We start from the raw sequence: 20,502 nt of genomic DNA, 5'->3' as shown, positions 1-20,502 counted from the left end.
TAATGGGATGTAATGCTGTAATGACTGTAATGCTGCTGTCTTACACCTCGCGATGTAGATTATGTATTCGTTGTGATTTCTAATGAAAAAAAACAAACTCGAAATGCCTATTTTCCAACAAGGTAATTTTTTAATGACAGATTTTTTTCCCCTTTCAGTGTTTGTATTGTAAAATGCACTTATCATGTTTGTTAATTTAAAAAAGGCAGGAGTTCCACTTGTACCGGGTTTAATGATGTACACCGACATCTACACTTATTTAACAATAACTTCTTTTTTTTCTCTTAAACAAACTTGTTTTACCATTTAAAAATAAATATGCTGTGCAGGGCTGGTCATAAGAGTGGATTAATGCATTCCGCACTACTGCAAACTAAACTTTGTGTACTGGAGAGGCCAGTTCCAAACTATCTTCTACAAGAGACTGCAACACAGGCTGCAATTAATGAAATATTGTTGAACAAAGGGTTTTGGGTTGGTTTTTCCTTTCTGGTTTGCTTTACTGAATTTGAAATGATTTGTTTGGCTCCTTTATATAATGATGTTTTAATTGTTATGTCTTCCTGACATGAACAATTAGGGGCCGGTGTGTATTAAACTGATATTATTTTGAACACATCCCTAACAGCAGAGGGAGTCCGAATAACTCCAAGAGTCAGGAAGAACATGCAACCTCAGCAGGGAAGGGTCTCAAGCCTGGATTTGAACCGGGGGAGGGTATCAAAGTGAAGTGAGAGTGCAAACCACTGCACCACAACCCGGCCCAAAGACAGAGACGTGCTTGTTTTCCTTCATGCCAATTTCACCTCAAATGATGAAAGAGGCGTCGTCAACGGCTTTTTAACGGGACGAAATAAGAGGTGGGGGGTGGTGGGGCGCAGGGCAGTCCTGGCCTTTTTCACTTTACTTCCTGACACTCCTGTATATAGCAGCGGTGTCAAACTCATTTTTATTGAGGAGCCACGGACACAGACTTACTCAGGAGTGGGTCGAGATGAGTGAAACCCAAACGGTTCCTCGTGCTGAAATCAAAAAGGCACAATGTGGAGGAAACAAAAAAAAATCTAGATTTAGTTTGATTGATTTTCACAAAACCTTTGGAAGAAAAGTAAGTGCAGTAAAATATTAAGTCACTTATGAAAACTTCCTGATGCAAAACACAGGAAGGGGAGGAAGAAGAGAGTCCCTCTCCGGGACTCGTGCCGCCTCCTTCTCTCTTTCAGTTGCAGCCAGAACTAAATGAATCAGAAAGTGCACTTCACTTGCTTTCATAATATCCGTACATCACCGACTGCTGCTAATGCCCGCCGGCCACAGGTCTGGACTGCAGAGAGTCGGTCCACCGACACGTCGGCCCCGTCTTCAAGTGGAAATTCAAAACCAACGAGGCGGCGCCGGCGGCGCTCGGGCTCCCTGAAAACGGAACGTTTCTGAAACGCTTGATGCTCATAGTGTCCGTTTCTCTGTGTGGCCTCATTTCAGCAGCAGCCGCTATCGTCTAGCTACGTCGTTTTCAGTGTTTCCGTGGGCCTTAAAGCTATTTCGACCGACTGCAGTAACTCTAGAATGATTATTCACGCAAAGATACAAAAAACAAACTTCTATATATGTTTATCGCTACGGTTCACGGTGACTTTTTCTTTGGCTTCTCTCTAATAACTGAATCAAATTTCCTGTTGGTTTGGCTTGTTTTGAATGTCGGATGTTTTTTTTTTTGAGTCAGGCACATTTGTTGGTGGGCCGTGGGGTCCTTACGCCGGACCGAGGCCGCATGTGATGAAAGGACGGCTCAACAGGCCACAGGAATGTTTTCTTTAGTCGTTCGTGAAGGCTGACAGCGATGTGTGTGTCTGTGTGTGTGTGTGTGTGTGAGTGTGTGTGTAATGCTACTTAAGGTCCACATCCTACATAAAGAAGTCGAGCTGTTTCCTGTGTATGCTTCTACTTTCTGACCAGAAATGGGATTTTGAATTGAGTGACTGAAGGAAAACCAAACTTCAATCAACATTAATCCCCGGTATGAGTCCCTCCAGCAGGATTCACAGCACCAGGACCGTGACGGCGACACGAGTCTGTACACTGCTCTAGAACAGCCGCCGTCCCTAAAAGTGGCTAAAAAGACTGAAAATTTACCAAAAATGCTAATAAACAGAAAAAAGTGTTATAAGGGAGATTGAATATAAAGTAAAAATCAGCAAAATGTTTGAAAATATCAAGAATGGAGCCCAAAAGGATCAAATCGATTAAATGACCTGAAACAAATGGCCAAAATCCAAAATGCTAAAAAAAACCAAACGAGCTGAATGAGCTAATTTTGGCTAAAGAGGTTAAAACAGATAAAAATGGTTGCAAAAGCTATATAACTTCATAAGCTGCGTGACACTTGATGTTTAGTCGTGTTTTGTGGCTCCAGGAGAAACCTGGGAGCGGAGTCCATCAGGCCGTTCATTAAAACCAGTGGACGGACTGAGCGCCTTGCATGGCAGCCGCCTCCACTGGTGTGTGAATGTGAGTGTGAATGGGTGAATGTGATAATGCAGTGCAAAAGCGCTATATAAGTGTAGTCCATTTACCATTACCAAAACATCACGTCAGCATTAGCGCAAACGGAGCTGTAGAGCGTTAACCTATCTGCTCCACTGTTGTAACAAATTATAACGATCTGCACACTTCCCCTTAAATAACCTGAGTGTAGCGCTTTTCCTTTATGTACTTAAATTTGCCAACAGCAACCACTGTAATCTATTAGAGTTTTCAAGTTGACTGAAAAATAAAATAGAAACATCTTAGAGTTGTGAAGCGAAGCCTTGCAGGGAGAAAAGATGACCGATGCTACAGAGAGCTTCCTGTTTCCAGACGCAGACGCAGAGCCGGACGATACCGAGTGTTGAGGGATAAATATAAATAAATGTTTGTGCTGTCACACCTGCTCTGGCTTCTCTCTCTCTCCATCACAGACCAGGCCAGTCTTTCTCTGAGCATTCAAACAACAGAGCGCACGCACACACACACACTTACACACCTGATCATTGTGCTCACACTCCGGGCTGCAGGAGCGAAACTCAAGTCTGTTCGTCTGGGATTTTCGGGCGACGATCGCTCTGAGCTCAAGACAGAGCCCGGCGAATCTTTAGACGGCGGAGAAACCCGGCGGCGTCGGCGCTCACCGGGGTTCGTCTCCTCGGCACGCTGCCAAACCCAGGACCAAACTTTGGAATTCACATTTTAGGCACGTAGAAATAAAAACTCGTACAAAAATACATTATTCCTGTAAACTTCCCATAGAAATTAGATTTTTATGCTCATAACCTCCAGGTAGTCTTCCTCTCTCTGACAAGTCACGTGACGGAGCGGGGATTCATATATTTGTGCTTTAAGCTGAGAGCAAACCGGCTGGAAAGCCGACTGGAAAACCGAAACAACACCAAGAACTGAAGGGCAGAGGCACAGAAGAATTAAAATCCACTCACGACAAAATAAAAACGATTCAAAACGCTTTAACTCTTTACTGTCTTCGCTGCCTTTTTTGGAAGTTTTAGAAAGAGCTCCGCCGCCATCGTCATGGAAACGGGGTTTCCAGGACGCTGCTCTGTGAACGGCCTGTCTTTAAAATCTGTTCCGGAAGAAAAATAAAGCGATGGAAGAGATTTCTATTCGTGATATATTTAACATATAGATGTACTTCTGCGCGGCTTTAGCAAAAATATAAAGAACTCTTTCATCTTAAGACAAAACCTAACAGACGCCGGCGCTGCACGTGAACAGTCTGTTCACGTCAACTCCTAAGACGTTTCGCAGAGGCGCCGGTGACGGGAGGAACGGACGTGCGGCCGCCGCACGCCGTCGCTACATAGCAGCACTGCGGGTAGCTAGCTAGCTCGTGAACGCTACAGGGCACTTGAGTGGGGACTGTGGGGTGGTGGCGGTGAGAGCGCTGTGTTCACTACATGTCCACACAATCTGAAAGAACTGCATCCAAGAAAACACCAGAATAATTTCATTCCACTGCAAAAAAATAAAATAAATTCAATAAAAGACCCCAAGTCGGCCGCTGGATCCAATCAAGCTGATCGCTAACAGCCACCCGATGAGCGAGCGAGAGTTTCACACGGCGTCAGTTTCTCGAGGACGAGCCTCTCTTTGCCAGTAAACCTGTTAAACTCCCCTCTGTGAAGCGAGCGCGTCGGCGTTGCCCCGCACACGTCTGGATCCGCGGCTCAGGCCGTACGCCCATCGATACGGGACTCGGAGCCGGACGCAGTTTGGAAGAGGCTTTGAGGAAGTGAGAGAAACCGCCGACCACAGACTGGCAGATGTCAAAGGTCAGACAGGTCGATTTACACTCTGCACCAAACACAAGATGGAAAAAAAAAGACTAAAGAACAGGCAGCAGAAGGAACGACGTCCATCTTGGACAGGCTCTCTGCAAACGCCGCAAAGCGGCGATGGCTTTCAGGACGCCGTGAAAGACACAGTGATTCTATCTCAGGGCGCACCATATCGGTCATCTGGCCAGTCGGCATCGGGCCGGTCAGAGGAACCGGTCTGATATGAGCAGCCGGTATTTATCTCCAGCTAGTCACCGCTGCGTCGGTCCTGATATGTTTTCATTGAGCAGTTTCATAGACGTGAGTTCACATGACTTGTGTTGTTTGAACTTTGGGGGGGAAAAAAAAGGGTACAGGAGTGTTTTCATTTTTATGGCTGCTTCCTTAAAGGTATAGTGGACGATTTTCTCAAAAGTCAAAGCCAAACGTCTGTTACTCGCTTTTTGAAAAACGCGCATGCGCCAGACCATCCTCCCCGCTCTGCTGCTCCTCCCAGGAAACGCCTATCAATGTAGGAAGCGTGCGAGCGCGACCTCCTCTTCCCCGGGCGTGCACGGCTCTGTTTACTGTTTCTGCGATCGGCCTCGCTCATAAAGCTTATTTTCCTGAACAGTTACAGTTTCATTATGTCAGACTCGCCATCGGTAAGTACTGGCTGAAACCGAAGCTCATGGGCTACATAAACACTCTGAATGGGCATGCGCAGATAACGGGAACGAGCGCGCTTGACGGCGTTACGCAAGCATTTCTGCAGCGTGACTGACATGTTGGAGGACCAATAGTTGAGATTCGCATCCTGGAATTCATAGGCTGAGAGCATCGTCCACTATACTTTTGACACAGTTTCAGTGTTTGGACATTTGCGTTAATATTCAGGACATGTTCTGATATTCCTGAGTTAATGTATTTCACAGATTTTAGTGTAAATTGACTAAAGTTATAAAACCCAGTCAAGGCGCTTCAATTATGATTTATGATTAAGAACTCTGCGAGTTAAACTGAACTTTCATGGAGATTCTTCCTACAAGTTTAGAATTTACCCTAAAACTAACGCTGTTATTTAGCTGCTTTTGTTTAGTGTTTTGTATTTTAAGCTTTCTAAAATAAATAAAATGTTTTTTTTGGCCATAACCACAGAGCTGATAGGGGTTAAGACGGCCATATCGGTGCATTTGAGCCTGTGGTGGGACGATTTCAGCCGGCCCGTGAAGCTCCGCCCCCCGCGGCGCCTGTGCTTTAGTGGAAATGCGTGAATGGATGACGCAGGAGTGTAAACTGATCTCGGGGACGTCACTGCACGGTCTGGTACAGGTAGCCTCGCTTGTAGGCGCTCAGGGGGTAAAACGTGGCCACCACGAACTTCCCGTCGAACGTGCGTCCCGTCAGCAGCCGCTGGGCCTCTTTGGAGTCGCTGGAGTTGGCGTACTCCACAAACACCTGCAGAGAGGAGCAGACAGACAGAAGTGATGGGTTTATACATAAAAAAAACAAACCCTTTTTCATGTACGTTAACGAACGTTGGTCACATCATGCAGAGACGGTGACCCCTGGCAGGTCTCACCTGTCCTTTCCCCGGGTTCTCCTTGGGTATGAGCAGAGAAACTACTGAGCCGTACTTCTGGCACTCCTCCTTCATGTCCTCCAGAATATCTGAGAAGAAAGACCGGCAGTCAGTCACTTCTAACACAACATCAACACACTGCCAAAAGTATCTGCTCGCCTGCCGTCACAGATATATGACCTCGAGAGACCTCAGATTCTTAAAGCAGAGGATTTAATCTGATCTGGGGTCAGTCTCTGCAGCTGTAACAGCTTCGGTTCTTCTAGGAAGGCTTTCCTCAAGACTTAGGAGGGCGTTCACACCCGACGCGTTGCAAGAGTCACGGCCGTCACGCTTTTGCATTCAGAGTCTATGGTGGACGAGCTTCAACGGACCTAACGCGCGTCAGGCGCTTTTTGAGCGTCGCTTTTCGAGCGTTGGTGACGCGCGTCACACGCGTCGCGCGTTGCAGGCGTCAACGCCTGAAGTTGGGAAAACTGAACTTAGGAAGCGTCAACGCAGAACGTCATCCAATCACAGACGAGCACTCTGAGCGCTGAAGCGGGCCAGACAGTCGTCAAACTGGGCCCGGGAGAGGAGGAAGTACCGCTGAAAGCGAACCTCGTCCTCACGCAGCTCCTGGAGCAAATGGTGAAATTCGCCAAATTGCGAACCCCGCTGCAGGATGGGATGAACCCAAAAACGTCACACAGGCGCCTGACGACGCCGTTTTCTGGCTTTCCTTATTAAATAAAGCCGAGCCAGTGTCTCGATGGGATCCGCCATTGTCAACATGCAGACAGGACACAGAAGCTCCTCCCACTCCCGCCAATGAGCTGCCGGCCGTTGCGAGCGTTGCAAGCGTCGTGTGTAGATTTGAACACGCGTCAAATTCCACACTTCACATGCATCAACTCTGAGGCGTCAGTGACGCCCGCGAAGCTTGCAACGCGTCCGGTGGGAACGCACCATTAGGAGTGTGTTCATGGGGTCAGACAGCGATGTGGGAGGAGACGGTCTGCTGGCCTGATGACAGGACGCCTCCTGTCACTGCTGGGACTGCCTGAGCTCCAGAGAGCAGCACATTATTTCACGAATGTCTGTAGAAATAGTCTGAACGTTGAAGTATTATAAGGTTTTATAAAGTTGTGGCCACGGAAGAGACCGCAACACTTGAATCCAATGATTTGGAGAGCTGAGCAAATACTTTTGGCAATATAGTGTACATCTCAACAAATAAAGCATGAAGAAAAACTTCTTGCATCTTGAATATTTCATGAGAGCAGTCCCTAAATGTCACGTCCCAAACAGATACCTTCGTACTCCTCTTCATTGTGCAGGTGACTGTCGTCGATGAGGTTGAGCAGACGAAGGACGGGAGAAGGCAGCAGGACCAGGTCTTCAATGTGGGGCGCTGAGACACACACACACACACACGCACACACACGAGAATCACACCACGGTCGGCATCTTCTGCTTCTCAGCAAAAATAAGTAGCAGCAGCAGCTGAACGATGGTGTTTGTGTGGTGAAGAGCTCCGAGTGATTTCATGGCCTCCTTGAGTCGTTCCAAAAACTCAGCACCGCCAGCAGCTCTGAATTATAAAAACGCTGTTAGGAGAACACCCCGTACGGAGAGACTTCAATCGGTGTTCAATGTGTTCACTCTGCAGGATCCTATTCTTCGGCACTCTCCGTCCTGAAGGGTGTTCCTCAAGGCTCAATGTTAGGACCATTGTTGTTTGCCATCTATGTTAATGATCTGTGTCCGAATATACCAAACTGTATGCTTCATTTATACGCTGATGACGCCGTTCTTTATTGAGCTCCATGTTCTCTGACATAAACTTTCGTATCTCTCCCGTCTGCTTATTGAACTCATCTGGAAACGGTGTGAAACCCCGGCAAATCCAAGCTGACGGTCTTTTCTGGTGGCAAAGCACTGTCTGTTGACCGTCCAAAAATCACCACAGCTCAAGGGGCAGAAATTGAACCTGTGACCTCGTAAGTATTTGGGGATCACTACTAATAATGACTTGCCATTTAAGGAGCACGTTGACAGTCTGGTGTCTGAGTGTAAACTGAAATTGGGGCTCCTGTGTCAGGAGCATCGACACACACTCGTTCTGAGAGCTCCGGTCTGGTCGGCTAGGTGCTAGCTAGCAGAGATATATCAGCTCCTACTGGAGCAGCCAGGTGTGGGGCGGGGCAGAGGGAGCAGGATTTCACCCTGCGTTTCTGATTGGTTGGGAGGAAGTAATGATTAGTATTAAGCTTCATGATCGGCGACCAGGAAAAAGAAAGCTAAACTGTTTTTCTATCGAACTTTATAATGATCCTGTTGCCGGCGGCGCCGTCAGCCACATACCGAAGGGGATGCTGAAGAACGGGCTCCGGAGGGCCGCTTCGGCTGTGCAGCGCTGCTTTGGGTTGTTGAGGAGCATGCTGCAGGGACAGACAAGCAGAGTACAGCAAGGGGCCGCGGACGCCGTGTCAGGGCGGCGGCGGGGCGGGGGAGGCGTACCTCTTGATAAGGTCTCTGAGGTGATAGACGGGGATGGCGGGGCACACCAGGCTGTTGCTGGCAAAGATGTGGTCTATGATGGCGGCGCTGTTGTCCTGGACACAAACAAGCAGGGGGTGGGACCACAGACCTTTACCGCCGCGCCCGAGCGTCCGCGCCGCCGCCGTACCTTCCACTCCTTGGAGCGCACGGTGTCCTTGAGTTTGATTCCCGAGAACATCTCCAGCAGGATGATGCCCAGGCTCCACAGGTCCACGGCGGCCGTGCAGCCCGAGTCGCCCTCCATCTCCACCCCGGCCTGGGCCAGGCTGTTCTGCAGCTCGGCCTCGGGAGCCCGATACCCGTCCGTCTGGATGTACTTCACATCCTGCGGCGAAGACGCGACTCAGTTATGAGGCAAGGCGGCGCTGTGGGAGTCGCACTCCAGCCACGCACCAACCTGGTTTCCCTGCTTGAAGCTGAGGCCGAAGTCGATGAGCTTGAAGCACTCGTCGTCGGCGCTCCAGAGGATGTTGCGCGGTTTGAGGTCGGCGTGAACGTAGCCCTCCTTGTGGAGGAAGGCGAGCGCTTCCAGGATGTCCCGGGCACAGTGCTGGACGAGCCACATGGAGTGTCCCTGCTGGGGCCTGGAGGGACAGGACAAGAGACGGAGTTACAGAGGACACATCAAGCTCCCTCAGCCAGTCAGCCAGGGCGCTTCCAAATCCATTTCTGTAATCTAAAACATCCGTTTTAGATTACATGTCGACCCACAGCAGGTCTCAGGTCCGTCACAGTCATTTACACGCCTGAACCAACACCTGGCTCCATTAAGAAGTTTCTGCTGGGACTCCGGTCTGGTCTTTAGACCAAACGTAACATGAGAGTCAAGATGCCTTTATCGTGAATGCATCGCAGAAAATAGAATTAAATTTGCTGAAAGTCTGAGATGTGAATCACATAAAAACACAGCGCATTATTAAAGCAACAACAAAAAAAAAACAGCAAAGACAGAAAAAATAGGAGGATACATATTATCTTTCTTCAAGAAGCTCTCTTAATACAGGAGGAGGATGTTAAGTTTAAGAAGTTGGGGTACAGGAACTCATCTTCCAGCTCTCATGGACAGAACCGCTAGACGAGCGTGCTGATGCTTATCTCCAACATGGCAAATTTTGAATTGATCAAAGGAGTCATTGATAAGACCGGAAGGTACATTACGATAAAAGGGAAATCAGAAAATCAATTGGTGACACTCCTTAACGTATACGAACCTCCAGGAAGTGGAAAAACATTTTACAAAAAAAAAAATACAATGTGGAGGCTCCATGCAGGTATACTGAATGATAAGGGATTAGTTAGAGAAATTAAAGAGGAAATAACCAGATATAAAGAACAAAAAGTGAAAGAGTGGTTTAACGTTTGTAAAAGGGAGTGCACGTCCACTAGCTCCAGGACCTGGAGAGAATTCAATTGGAAGAACATCATTGTATTTTTTAAATAACTCCAGAGTTTAGGAACAAAACTGTCGATTGAACAGCCATGTGTCCAACTGACCACACTCACATGCTCGAGTCCTGCCAGAAGACAAAAGGATGCGGGAACAAAATATGGAGGGGTTTACCAAAAATAATAGGATACGAAATACCTAAAACTACCTAAAACCTCACTCAAGATACAATTCAAGAAGAGGACGAGTATCTTGTTAAAGTGCTGCTATCAGGAAGTAAAAACTCCATCAGCAGACTGTGGAACAAAGTAGATCCACCGACCGAGGACCAGTGGACGTGCTCTGTGGAAGACATACTGGCAATGGAGACAATTAACCACAAACTGAGACGACAGAAGGACAGGTGTGGAAAATGGACGGAATAAAGAAGACAAAAAGAGGACACCGCCATCATCGCTGGACAGTAATATCAAGATAAGAGTTTTACTATGTATGTGAGTATGCTGCACCCTGACACCGCAACTGTCGAAACACAACTCGAATTAAAAACGATACACACAGTTACATCAATACAAGTACGCTGTACTTCTTTAGTGTGGTCTCTCTCTCTCTCTCTCTCTCTCTCTCATGCACACACATATACATTTACACACTCCAAACCTGTTCTAATCCAGCTTCAAGGACTGCTCACAGATATCCTGCTGCAGCTGTCTTATTACAGCTGTTTGGTGACTTGCAGCCAAACTCGCCTTCACTCAGCAAACCAAGGCGTCACAGTCCTTTAACAGGTCGACATGGGCCGACCTTATTTGAAAAGAAGCTCACATCGACGCCTTTCTGGGATGCAAACAGGTTAATCACCATGTCGCTGAAGTCGGGTAACTTTTGGATGAAGTCCCTCTGGATAGACAGCATGAAGAGCATTCAGTCAGAGCAACTAATCCACCTGGTTCATGCTGACGCCGCCATTGCTGAACTTCTTCTCCCTCCTTCCCAACTCTGGCGCCAACAGCAGCCCCGCTGCGTTAACTCGCTGCTGTTGGTCAAAAGTCAGTGGCCTGTGGGCTAACTGAAGCTAGCCCAAAGTGCTCAGTAAACCACGGGAGGCGGGACATGACACCTGTCAATCACCTACAAGAACCAAATGAAGGTATCTGCTGGGCTGTGAAACATCAGCCCATTTAGAGAGATTCTATGTTTTTCTGTTGACTGATTGGTGCTGTTGCTACCTTTGGTTTCACCTAAACTTAAAACAATCTGCTGTAAGTTATTTAAAAAAATAATTTTCTCATCTTTTTTGTGTCAGCTGTCTTTTTGTGCCGGGAGGGCTCAGCCCTGCTAGCCCATCTATACCAGCCGTCCCTGATGTCCACATATGGAAATTCTTTAATATTAATGAGAATGACAAACGTAAACTGAGCCGTGCTACACGCTACATGCTAAAAGGTTTCAGGACTCCTACATGCTAAATGTGATCAGTCTGATTGATGCACTCATTAACAGTGAGGAGGAGCCACTGACAGTATATGAAAGATGGGCGGAGCTAACCTGACGCCATCCATAGAGCTCTGAAATCCCGTTCTGAGGGTTTGAGCAGGACGTCAACTCAGAGGTGGTTCAAGGCATCGTTCAGCTGTCACATATCATTTGCATATGGAGTTTGAACTCGGCTTTATGGAGTTAAATAAACAGCGGTGCAGGTACTCGGTATCGATATGCAGCTGAAGGTTAGGAACTGTATTCGCCTTCAAAATCCTGGCATCAGTGAGGATACCAAAATAAATTGTATTTAAAGAGTGGCAGTTGCAATGATCTGCTCTCTATCGGATTTGTTACAATTTCATTTAGGGTATCATGTTTTTTATCTCATGACTGATGGCTCAAGCTGTTGCAGTCTGTTAAAAAAGAAAGAAAGATAAACTGTAGTGATGATGGTGGAACACGATCAAAAATATTAATTACGAGTTGAGGACCACCAAAAGCTTCAGGGAGCTGATGGGATGACCTCCTAACTGTCCCTGACAGGGCTAAGAAGCTGACTGCTACACTCCGATAATCAGTTTCACTAATCCACAAGACGAAGGGGTGACGCAATATCTGGTGCCCCGAGTTAGCAAACACACAGACAGAGGCTGGAAATGTAATCAGTAAAAGTGGAGTGTCCAGCAAACTGCAGAGATATGGACAGAAACGCTGCATGTGACCGACGACCGTTGTGACCTTAAGCAGTTGAAAGTACAAGAGAGACACACTCACCGACCCCCCTGGGCGCCGCTGCTGCCCCTCACCAGCAGCTCCGACACGCTGACATCCAGCAGCTCCAGCAGGAGGCAGCGGGTGGAGACGCCCATGCAGTTGTGGTTCGTGAAGACCCCGTATAGGGTCACTGAGAGGGAGAGGGACGAACGTGTTAGTGCCGAGACCAGAAGGGTGAGACTGCTGCACCTGCACAGAGAACAGCTTCCTATTAGACCCGGACTGGTTCTGCAGAAAGTCTCCTCTGGGTCTGGTTCTGCAGAAAGTCTCCTCTGGGTCTGGTTCTGCAGAAAGTCTCCTCTGAGTCTGGTTCTGCAGAAAGTCTCCTCTGAGTCTGGTTCTGCAGAAAGTCTCCTCTGGGTCTGGTTCTGCAGGTTTCTTCATATTTAAAGGAGAGTTTCCTTTCAACCAGAGTGGAATTGTTTTTTTGTTTTTTTTTGTTCTTTCTCTCTGTAAAAGTGCTTGAAAATTCCTGTGCTGTATCTGGTGCTATAAATAGATGGATAGATTAACAGACCGGTGGATCTATAAATAGACAGACAGACAGATATATAGATACAGACAGACAGATACTGACAGACAGACAGAAGCAGTCGCTACCAGCATAACGTGCCTCAGCAGCTTTGGCTCTTTAGCAGACTCTTATCATTCTGACTACAGCCCTCCAGCTTCGGACGCCCCTGAACGTTTTCTCGCGTGCGACTGGAGGAGCTCACCGATGTTCTTGTGTCCCTGGATGTCCTCCAGCACGGTCCTCTCCTTGTGGTACCCGTAATCCCCTCCCTGAGTGTCGGCCTGGAACTCCTTCACGGCCGCGGTGGTGGCTCTGCCCGAGCTGACCCGGTACACCGAGGCCGACACGCCCTGGCCGAGCCGCGACTGCACCGTCCAGATCTCCCCGAAGATCTCGAACAGCACCGGCTTCATGCTCTGGTCGACGCCGCCCTGCGAGGGCGGCTGCTGCGGGGCGCCGTCCGGCCGCGGCGGCGCCGACGCCTTCGCTCCGGGCTCGGAGGAGCCGCAGTGAGCCATCCGGGCGAGGCGGGCGGTGCGAGCAGGAGGAGGCGGCGGTGGAGGAGGAGGAGGACGAGAAGGAGCCTAGTTGACAGGTGGGACAGGCAGCGAGGGCATTGCAAAGCGTTCACCGCGTGGTGTCGACAGCAGCCCGCAGACAGCGCGTCCACTCCGGCGACCTCACGGGAAGCGGGCTGGAGAGCATATTCTGGAGCCGGGAAGCCGCGCAGCCGCTCCGGGCGGCTAATCCCTCCACTGGCACGGCGCGAGGACCAGCCTTCCCCCCATAACGCGTCCGTGGAGGCGAACACTCCGCTGGAGCGACGGCAAGTCTGGGCTGTCGGAGTTGGAGTCAACTCAGGTTGTTGATAGTGTCTCACTTCCGCTTCCGGTGCTCCCTGTGCAGCTCTTCCTCGCGCCCGCCGCCTAGCGGCGAGAATTGATACTACAAAAACAATCACTGCTACTTCTTATGACAACAACAACAACAACAACAACAATAATAATAATAATAATAATAATAATAATAATAATGACAATGATGACGATAACGATAATAATAATCATAACAATGATGATTATAATGACAATAATGATAATAATATAATACGAAGAAGAAGAGGAGTCTTCATCATCATAATAAGCATTTTAAAAAAGCATATGGGAAACTGTCCTAACATAACTTCAAGAAATACACACATTAAAAGAATAGTGGTAATAGCAAGCACGGTTTATAAAAAAATGCACATTTAAAAAATCTACAAGTCTACATGTACAAACAGTGCAAATGCAAAATATTTACACACATGCATGCTATGAAGTGGTGCAATTAACCAGTAATATATATATATGTATATATGTATATATATATATATATATATATATATATATATATATATATATATATATATATATACATTTTGTTTGCTATCTTATATGTATCTACCGAACTGATATTGCACATGGTTGGTCTACTGAGAGCACAGCTGGCTGTAGAGTCTCAGAGCAGAAAGGAGAAAGGACCTGTGGAAGCTGTCTTTGGTACAGCATGGGTGAAGACGCCTGTCATTGATTAAGCTTCCCAGGGCTCTTACAGTCTCCTGTCGGAGTCCATGACTGATGACCGCTTTGTCATCATCCTCATGTCACCAACCACCTCCACACGATCCAGACTGACAGCCCAGGATGGAGTGGACCATCTTCACCAGTGTGCTCAGACAAAGCACTTCATATTTGGAAAGAAATGACTATTGTTGTTGTTGTTGTTATTGTTGTTGTTGTTGTTGTTGTTATTATTGCATGACTGTTGTTTCTTTCATTGTTGTTGTTTGCTGTTACAGTTTTCCTCCATTGGTTTGGCTCATTTCTAGTTGGGGTGCAGCAGAGCGGGGAGGTTGGACGGCTGTCAGAGGATCTTGCTAGAAGTTTTCAGGGAGTTGCGATGTCGTGGTCGCTGATAGTTTTGTATTTGGTCTGTCTTCGTCGATGACTCCTTTCTCGGGGGGTGGAGGGGATGTGGAGCGGCCCCCCCACCTCGCCACCCCGACAGGTGTGGAGGGGAGAAGGTAAAGTTTCTTCTGTCCACCATGTGTCAAGTGAATGCTGAGTAGTGGCCAGCAGGGGGCAGCGTTGCGCTGATCCAGCGTGCAGCCTGCTGGGAGCGCTCAGCAGAAGGAGCAGCGGCAGCAGACGTGCGCGTGAGCCTTGTCAGCAGCCTGGAAGTGTAGCTCGCGCTGTGCTGCGGCTGGAGGAAAAGCCGAGCTCGTGACCCGGTGTATGAGTGTGTGCGGGCCGCACGCGCAGCTCCTCCCGCTCCTGAAACGTGCTGTGGCCGGGCGGACGTCTCGGTGTCCCGCATCGCTCCGCGTCAAGTGTCCGGTAAGAACTGGCGACAGTCCGGGTTGGACGTGAAAACGGCTGAACGTGAGGCTGCTAGCCGAGGCGCCGCTTAGCTTCCTGCTAGCGTGTTTTTCACCGAGGGGAACCAGCTGAGAGGCAACTTCCCAACACCTGGATGTAAGAGAGCAACATCTGGCGAGATCCAGCTCAGGACAAGCTGACGGTCTTCATATGGTGAAGGACGTAGCTGTGAAGAAAGACATTGAACATTTCTGAAGCAGCAGATACAGCGTAGTCATCCAGAGCCAAACAATTCAGCACGAGCCAGACGGTGGAAAGAAAGCACTCCTTTAACAGGAAGAAACCTGCAGAACCAGACCCAGAGGAGACTTTCTGTAGAACCAGACCCAGAGTACAATTTCTGCAGAACCAGACTCAAAGGAGACTTTCTGTAGAACCAGACCCAGAGGAGACTTTCTGTAGAACCAGACCCAGAGGAGACTTTCTGTAGAACCAGACCCAGAGGAGACTTTCTTTAGAACCAGACTCAGAGGAGATTTTCTGCAGAACCAGACTCAGAGGAGACTTTCTGTAGAACCAGACTCAGAGGAGATTTTCTGCAGAACCAGACTCAGAGGAGACTTTCTGTAGAACCAGACCCAGAGGAGACTTTCTGTAGAACCAGACCCAGAGGAGACTTTCTGTAGAACCAGACTCAGAGGAGATTTTCTGCAGAACCAGACTCAGAGGAGACTTTCTGTAGAACCAGACCCAGAGGAGACTTTCTGCAGAGCCAGACTCAGAGGAGACTTTCTGTAGAACCAGACTCAGAGGAGATTTTCTGCAGAACCAGACTCAGAGGAGACTTTCTGTAGAACCAGACTCAGAGGAGACTTTCTGTAGAACCAGACTCAGAGGAGACTTTCTGTAGAACCAGACTCAGAGGAGACTTTCTGTAGAACCAGACTCAGAGGAGATTTTCTGCAGAACCAGACTCAGAGGAGACTTTCTGTAGAACCAGACTCAGAGGAGACTTTCTGTAGAACCAGACTCAGAGGAGACTTTCTGTAGAACCAGACTCAGAGGAGACTTTCTGTAGAACCAGACTCAGAGGAGATTTTCTGCAGAACCAGACTCAGAGGAGACTTTCTGTAGAACCAGACTCAGAGGAGACTTTCTGTAGAACCAGACTCAGAGGAGACTTTCTGTAGAACCAGACCCAAAGGAGACTTTCTGTAGAACCAGACTCAGAGGAGACTTTCTGTAGAACCAGACCCAAAGGAGACTTTCTGCAGAACCAGACTCAGAGGAGACTTTCTGCAGAACCAGACCCAGAGGAGAGTTTCTGCAGAACCAGACCCAGAGGAGACTTTCTGCAGAACCAGACTCAGAGGAGACTTTCTGTAGAACCAGACCCAAAGGAGACTTTCTGCAGAACCAGACCCAGAGGACAATTTCTGCAGAACCAGACCTGGAGGAGACTTTCTGCAGAACCAGAGTCAGAGGAGACTTTCTGTAGAACCAGACTCAGAGGAGGAGACTTTCTGCAGAACCAGACCCAGAGCAGAGTTTCTGTAGAACCAGACTCAGAGGAGGAGACTTTCTGCAGAACCAGACCCAGAGCAGACTTTCTGTAGAACCAGACCCAGAGCAGACTTTCTGCAGAACCAGACTCAGAGGAGACTTTCTGCAGAACCAGACCCAGAGGAGACTTTCTGCAGAACCAGACCCAGAGGAGAGTTTCTGCAGAACCAGACCCAGAGGACAATTTCTGCAGAACCAGACCCAGAGGAGACTTTCTGCAGAACCAGAGTCAGAGGAGGAGACTTTCTGCAGAACCAGACCCAGAGCAGACTTTCTGCAGAACCAGACTCAGAGGAGACTTTCTGTAGAACCAGACCCAGAGGACAATTTCTGCAGAACCAGAGTCAGAGGAGGAGACTTTCTGCAGAACCAGACCCAGAGCAGACTTTCTGCAGAACCAGACTTCCTGGTCCGGGTCCTGGAGAGTGCTGGACTCCTGTTTATGTCTTCTCTTCCAGACAGAGTAGTTACTCCATAATGTCAGATTGGCCGTGGTTGAAGCAGCAGTATGCGCCTCGGCAGCTCTGGCTCCGCCCCCTCTGAGCAGATTTCCTGTGAATCTGAGCTTCAGCTGTGATGGCGGCTCTTGGAGGAAGGCCGTCTGCTGGTCAGCTTTCAGTGGGAAATGCAAGTCAGCAGCCCTCCCTCCTCCTGCCGCCGCCGCTTCCTGTCACCTCCCGCTCTCTGTCATCTGACACACTCGAGCAGAGGTTCTTTCCACCGCTGCAGCCGTCTCCCCTGTGTGTGTGCCTCTGCCTCTTGTCGTCGGTTCGGTGTGATTTTCTGCAACGTCCCTGCTGTGAGTGGACGTCTCCTCTCGTTCATGGTCAGACGGTTCTGCCTGTTTTTCTTCTTTTCCAGCTGCTTGTGAGAAGCATGAATGACTTTGCCGTCCTCAACACGGGCCGTAAGATGCCCCTCCTGGGACTGGGAACGTGGAAGAGTGAGCCCGGGAAGGTACGTCTGCTCTTTCGACCTTGTTATCGTTCGTTTCGGCTGAAAACACGTCTTGGTTTCGTCTCAGGTGAAACAGGCGGTCGTCTGGGCGCTGGAGGCGGGCTATCGCCACATTGACTGCGCCGCCATCTACGGCAATGAGGTGGAGGTGGGCGAAGCCTTGCAGGAGACCCTCGGGCCCAACAAGGTGAGTCCAGGTGTCCCGCGGCGCCAAGCGAGCGTCTCCAAACTGTCGCTGACGTGCCGCCCCGCTGCAGCTGCTGAGACGAGAGGACGTGTTCGTCACGTCCAAGCTGTGGAACACCCGACACCACCCGGAGGACGTGGAGCCGGCCCTCCTCAAGACCCTGAAGGACCTGAAGCTGGAGTACCTGGACCTCTACCTCATCCACTGGCCCCACGCCTTCCAGTGAGCTGAATCACACGCCGGCTGCTTGGCGCCTGTCTGTCACTTCCTGTTCACGACAGGAAGTGACAGACGGGCGGGGGTGTTATCGCTCGCCTCAAATATGGCAGAACCAACGATTAGCCCCCATACACCCTGATTTGTTTTAAAATTCAGTTCATTTATTGAGTTTTATTAATACAGAAGATTTTTTTTTTTTAAGCCGTAGTTTTAGTAGTTTGTGTCTTGCAGTCCGTCACTGTTCCAACCTCAGGAACAAAATTCAGGCTTAACTCGACAGAACTGATGAGAAGGTGATGAAATACGGCACAGGATTGTTCATAAAGAACAAACGTCGCGCCGCTCAAAGCGGTGACAGACGCTAGCGGCTGGTGGTCCGGCTCAGCTCCTCCCGTGTCCTTCTCAGGCGAGGAGACGCTCCGTTCCCCAGGAAGGAGGACGGCTCGCTGCTGTACGACGACCTGGACTACAAGCTGACCTGGGCCGCCATGGAGAAGCTGGTGGAGAAGGGCCTGGTCCGCTCCATCGGACTGTCCAACTTCAACGCCCGGCAGATCGACGACGTCCTGTCGGTCGCCAGCATCAAGCCCACCGTGCTCCAGGTGCGCAGCGGCGCTTTGCGGCGGAGGACGACGGCCGCAGGCGGCCGGAACGCCGCAGAAGTGACCGCGTGTGTTTTCTGGGCCGGCAGGTGGAGAGCCACCCGTACCTGGCCCAGGTGGAGCTGCTGGCCCACTGCCGGGCCCGGGGCCTGGTTCTGACGGCCTACAGCCCCCTGGGGTCTCCGGACCGGGCCTGGAAGCACCCGGACGAGCCCGTCCTGCTGCAGGAGCCCGCCATCGCCGCGCTGGCCCACAAATACCACAAGTCCCCCGCTCAGATCATCCTGAGGTGACGCCACCGCCGCGCCGGGCCCAGCAGCGGGTGGAGCATGGCGGAGACACACACTCTGCGCGCGTGTGTGTGTGTGTGTGTGTGTGTGTGTCAGACTAACCCTCTTGTCATTTTCTCATCCAGCACTTTTCTGCTTGAATAACAAATATTCTATTGAGCACCGACTGAGTAAGTCACTAACAAGAAAATCCGCTGTGGCGATCGATTGCTGATATCAAACTCTAAAAGGGGACGCACCGATACCGATACCAGTATTAGACCTGATACTGCACAGAGACATCTGTTAGTAACAGACTTCCAGATGGCGTAGCTTCGACTCAGGTGGCGGTTGGAGGCAACGCACATCGTTTGGTTTATGGTGTTTAACAGGTTTTCGTATCAATGCTCGGTATTGACGGGTGGCTAAAGGTCGCTGTCCCTACTCGTCCTGGTGGTATCGGTGCATCCTCAACTGTTGATCTCCATGACTCCTTTGATTGAAAACATTACGTGTCAAATCACGGCTTTCCAATAACAAAGCATCAAATCCTGATCTGTCTTCATTGATCGAGCCAGATCTCGACACCCAGAACGCGAAATGAGAAATCGGCTGATCTGTAGATCCCGGGGGCGGAGTCAGAGGGCCTTTATGTTGACGCAAACGTCTGTGTGTTCAGGTGGCAGACCCAGCGAGGAGTCGTCACCATCCCCAAGAGTGTGACCGAGTCTCGCATCAAAGAGAACATTCAGGTGGAGTCTGCTCACTACACCACCGGAAACGGGAAACCTTTCTTTTGTTTTGGCGGGGGTGGTGCCGTAGTAAACAGCACATGCTCTGTAGACGGACAGTCAGAAGAGTGTGTGTGTGTGTGTGTTTCAGGTGTTTGACTTCACCCTCGAAGCAGAGGAGATGAAGAGCGTCACAGCGCTGAACAGAGGCTGGCGCTACATCGTACCAATGATTGAAGTGAGTGGAAACAAACACACAAAGCGATCCACGCCACCTGACGGTTTTATGCCTGATGCCATTTCAAACTAATTGTAACGGAAACTCCCGTCCTGTCGAAGGCTGCGGTGCAAATGGTCGGGACGTTTCAGAAACGTTCAGACGAGCGTCTTCAGGTTGAGCAGCAGGATTAATCAGTCCATCTTGTAGCCTCATCAGCAGTGAGCCGTCGATCTACTTTATGACATTTACTAAATCCACCCAAGACCACCAGCAGCATGTAGCATGACCGGCGTGTGATCACCGAAACCCGTTAGCATGTAGCACAGCTCCGGTACCGGCGTTGGGCTGTTGGTAATCGTTGCGGTTTCCTGTTGCAGGTGGGAGGAAAGAATGTTCCCAGGGATGCAGGACATCCTCACTACCCCTTCAACGACCCCTACTGACGACCCCCGCCGCCACCCCGATCTGTGCCTTCAACGCCACCGAGCCCCGCCCCCACCGCCACACGTCCTCGCCGCCCCGTTCGTCTTCACGTCTCAGTCAATACCTGCTCTCACTGTTACATTTCCGCTCAGACGCCGCCGCCAGTGGTGACTGGGAAACGTGGTGAGACTGTGTCCATGTTGTGTGCGATTCTTTTTATTAAACATTTTCTAACTTCCCCTGTCGGCGCCTTCCTTCACCGTCTACAGCCCTCCTCTCTTTGCATCACTTTTCACAATAGTAACACATTCCTCAAAACGATTAATAAAAACTGCCAAAGCTGGTTGATAAACCTGGAAAAGCCACATTACGACACTTTAC

At 49.6% G+C, this 20,502-nt stretch overlaps 2 protein-coding genes and 1 long non-coding RNA gene across 3 annotated transcripts in view; 1 reads left to right on the top strand and 2 right to left on the bottom strand.

The window, feature by feature from the left end:
• LOC115382260 (uncharacterized) overlaps positions 1-20,502 on the bottom strand; it is a 425,955-nt gene that overhangs the window by 304,928 nt on the left and 100,525 nt on the right. The gene's annotated exons all lie outside the window — the stretch shown is intronic.
• Positions 4,913-13,452, bottom strand: uhmk1 (U2AF homology motif (UHM) kinase 1). Its single transcript, XM_030083921.1, has 9 exons — positions 12,793-13,452; positions 12,077-12,206; positions 8,831-9,017; positions 8,561-8,758; positions 8,392-8,486; positions 8,236-8,312; positions 7,184-7,282; positions 5,890-5,978; positions 4,913-5,765 (listed from the first exon to the last, which is right to left on the bottom strand). Exons 1-9 carry the CDS (start codon positions 13,106-13,108, stop codon positions 5,619-5,621), a joined length of 1,338 nt encoding a protein of 445 aa, XP_029939781.1. The 5' UTR covers positions 13,109-13,452; the 3' UTR covers positions 4,913-5,618.
• On the top strand, positions 14,762-20,360 carry akr1a1b (aldo-keto reductase family 1, member A1b (aldehyde reductase)). The gene is made up of 9 exons (XM_030083925.1): positions 14,762-14,968; positions 17,375-17,470; positions 17,538-17,657; positions 17,728-17,879; positions 18,283-18,478; positions 18,568-18,767; positions 19,427-19,499; positions 19,630-19,716; positions 20,076-20,360. Exons 1-9 carry the CDS (start codon positions 14,867-14,869, stop codon positions 20,139-20,141), a joined length of 1,092 nt encoding a protein of 363 aa, XP_029939785.1. The 5' UTR covers positions 14,762-14,866; the 3' UTR covers positions 20,142-20,360.

The sequence above is a fragment of the Salarias fasciatus genome, chromosome 23, assembly GCF_902148845.1.
Source record: "Salarias fasciatus chromosome 23, fSalaFa1.1, whole genome shotgun sequence".
NCBI lineage: Eukaryota > Metazoa > Chordata > Actinopteri > Blenniiformes > Blenniidae > Salarias > Salarias fasciatus.
This window is presented reverse-complemented; position numbering and strand designations above follow the sequence as displayed.

Excerpts from the sequence above, each read along its gene's own strand:
- akr1a1b (XM_030083925.1), top strand. The coding sequence starts at position 14,867 with ATGAGTGTGTGCGGGCCGCACGCGCAGCTCCTCCCGCTCCTGAAACGT. Across the intron at positions 17,471-17,537 it reads GGAAGAGTGAGCCCGGGAAG|GTGAAACAGGCGGTCGTCTG; the intron begins GTACGTCTGCTC and ends GTTTCGTCTCAG. Across the intron at positions 19,500-19,629 it reads GCATCAAAGAGAACATTCAG|GTGTTTGACTTCACCCTCGA; the intron begins GTGGAGTCTGCT and ends TGTGTGTTTCAG.
- uhmk1 (XM_030083921.1), bottom strand. The coding sequence starts at position 13,108 with ATGGCTCACTGCGGCTCCTCCGAGCCCGGAGCGAAGGCGTCGGCGCCG. Across the intron at positions 9,018-12,076 it reads AGCGGCGCCCAGGGGGGTCG|GCCCCAGCAGGGACACTCCA; the intron begins GTGAGTGTGTCT and ends CTGTCCCTCCAG. Across the intron at positions 8,487-8,560 it reads TGCGCTCCAAGGAGTGGAAG|GACAACAGCGCCGCCATCAT; the intron begins GTACGGCGGCGG and ends GTTTGTGTCCAG.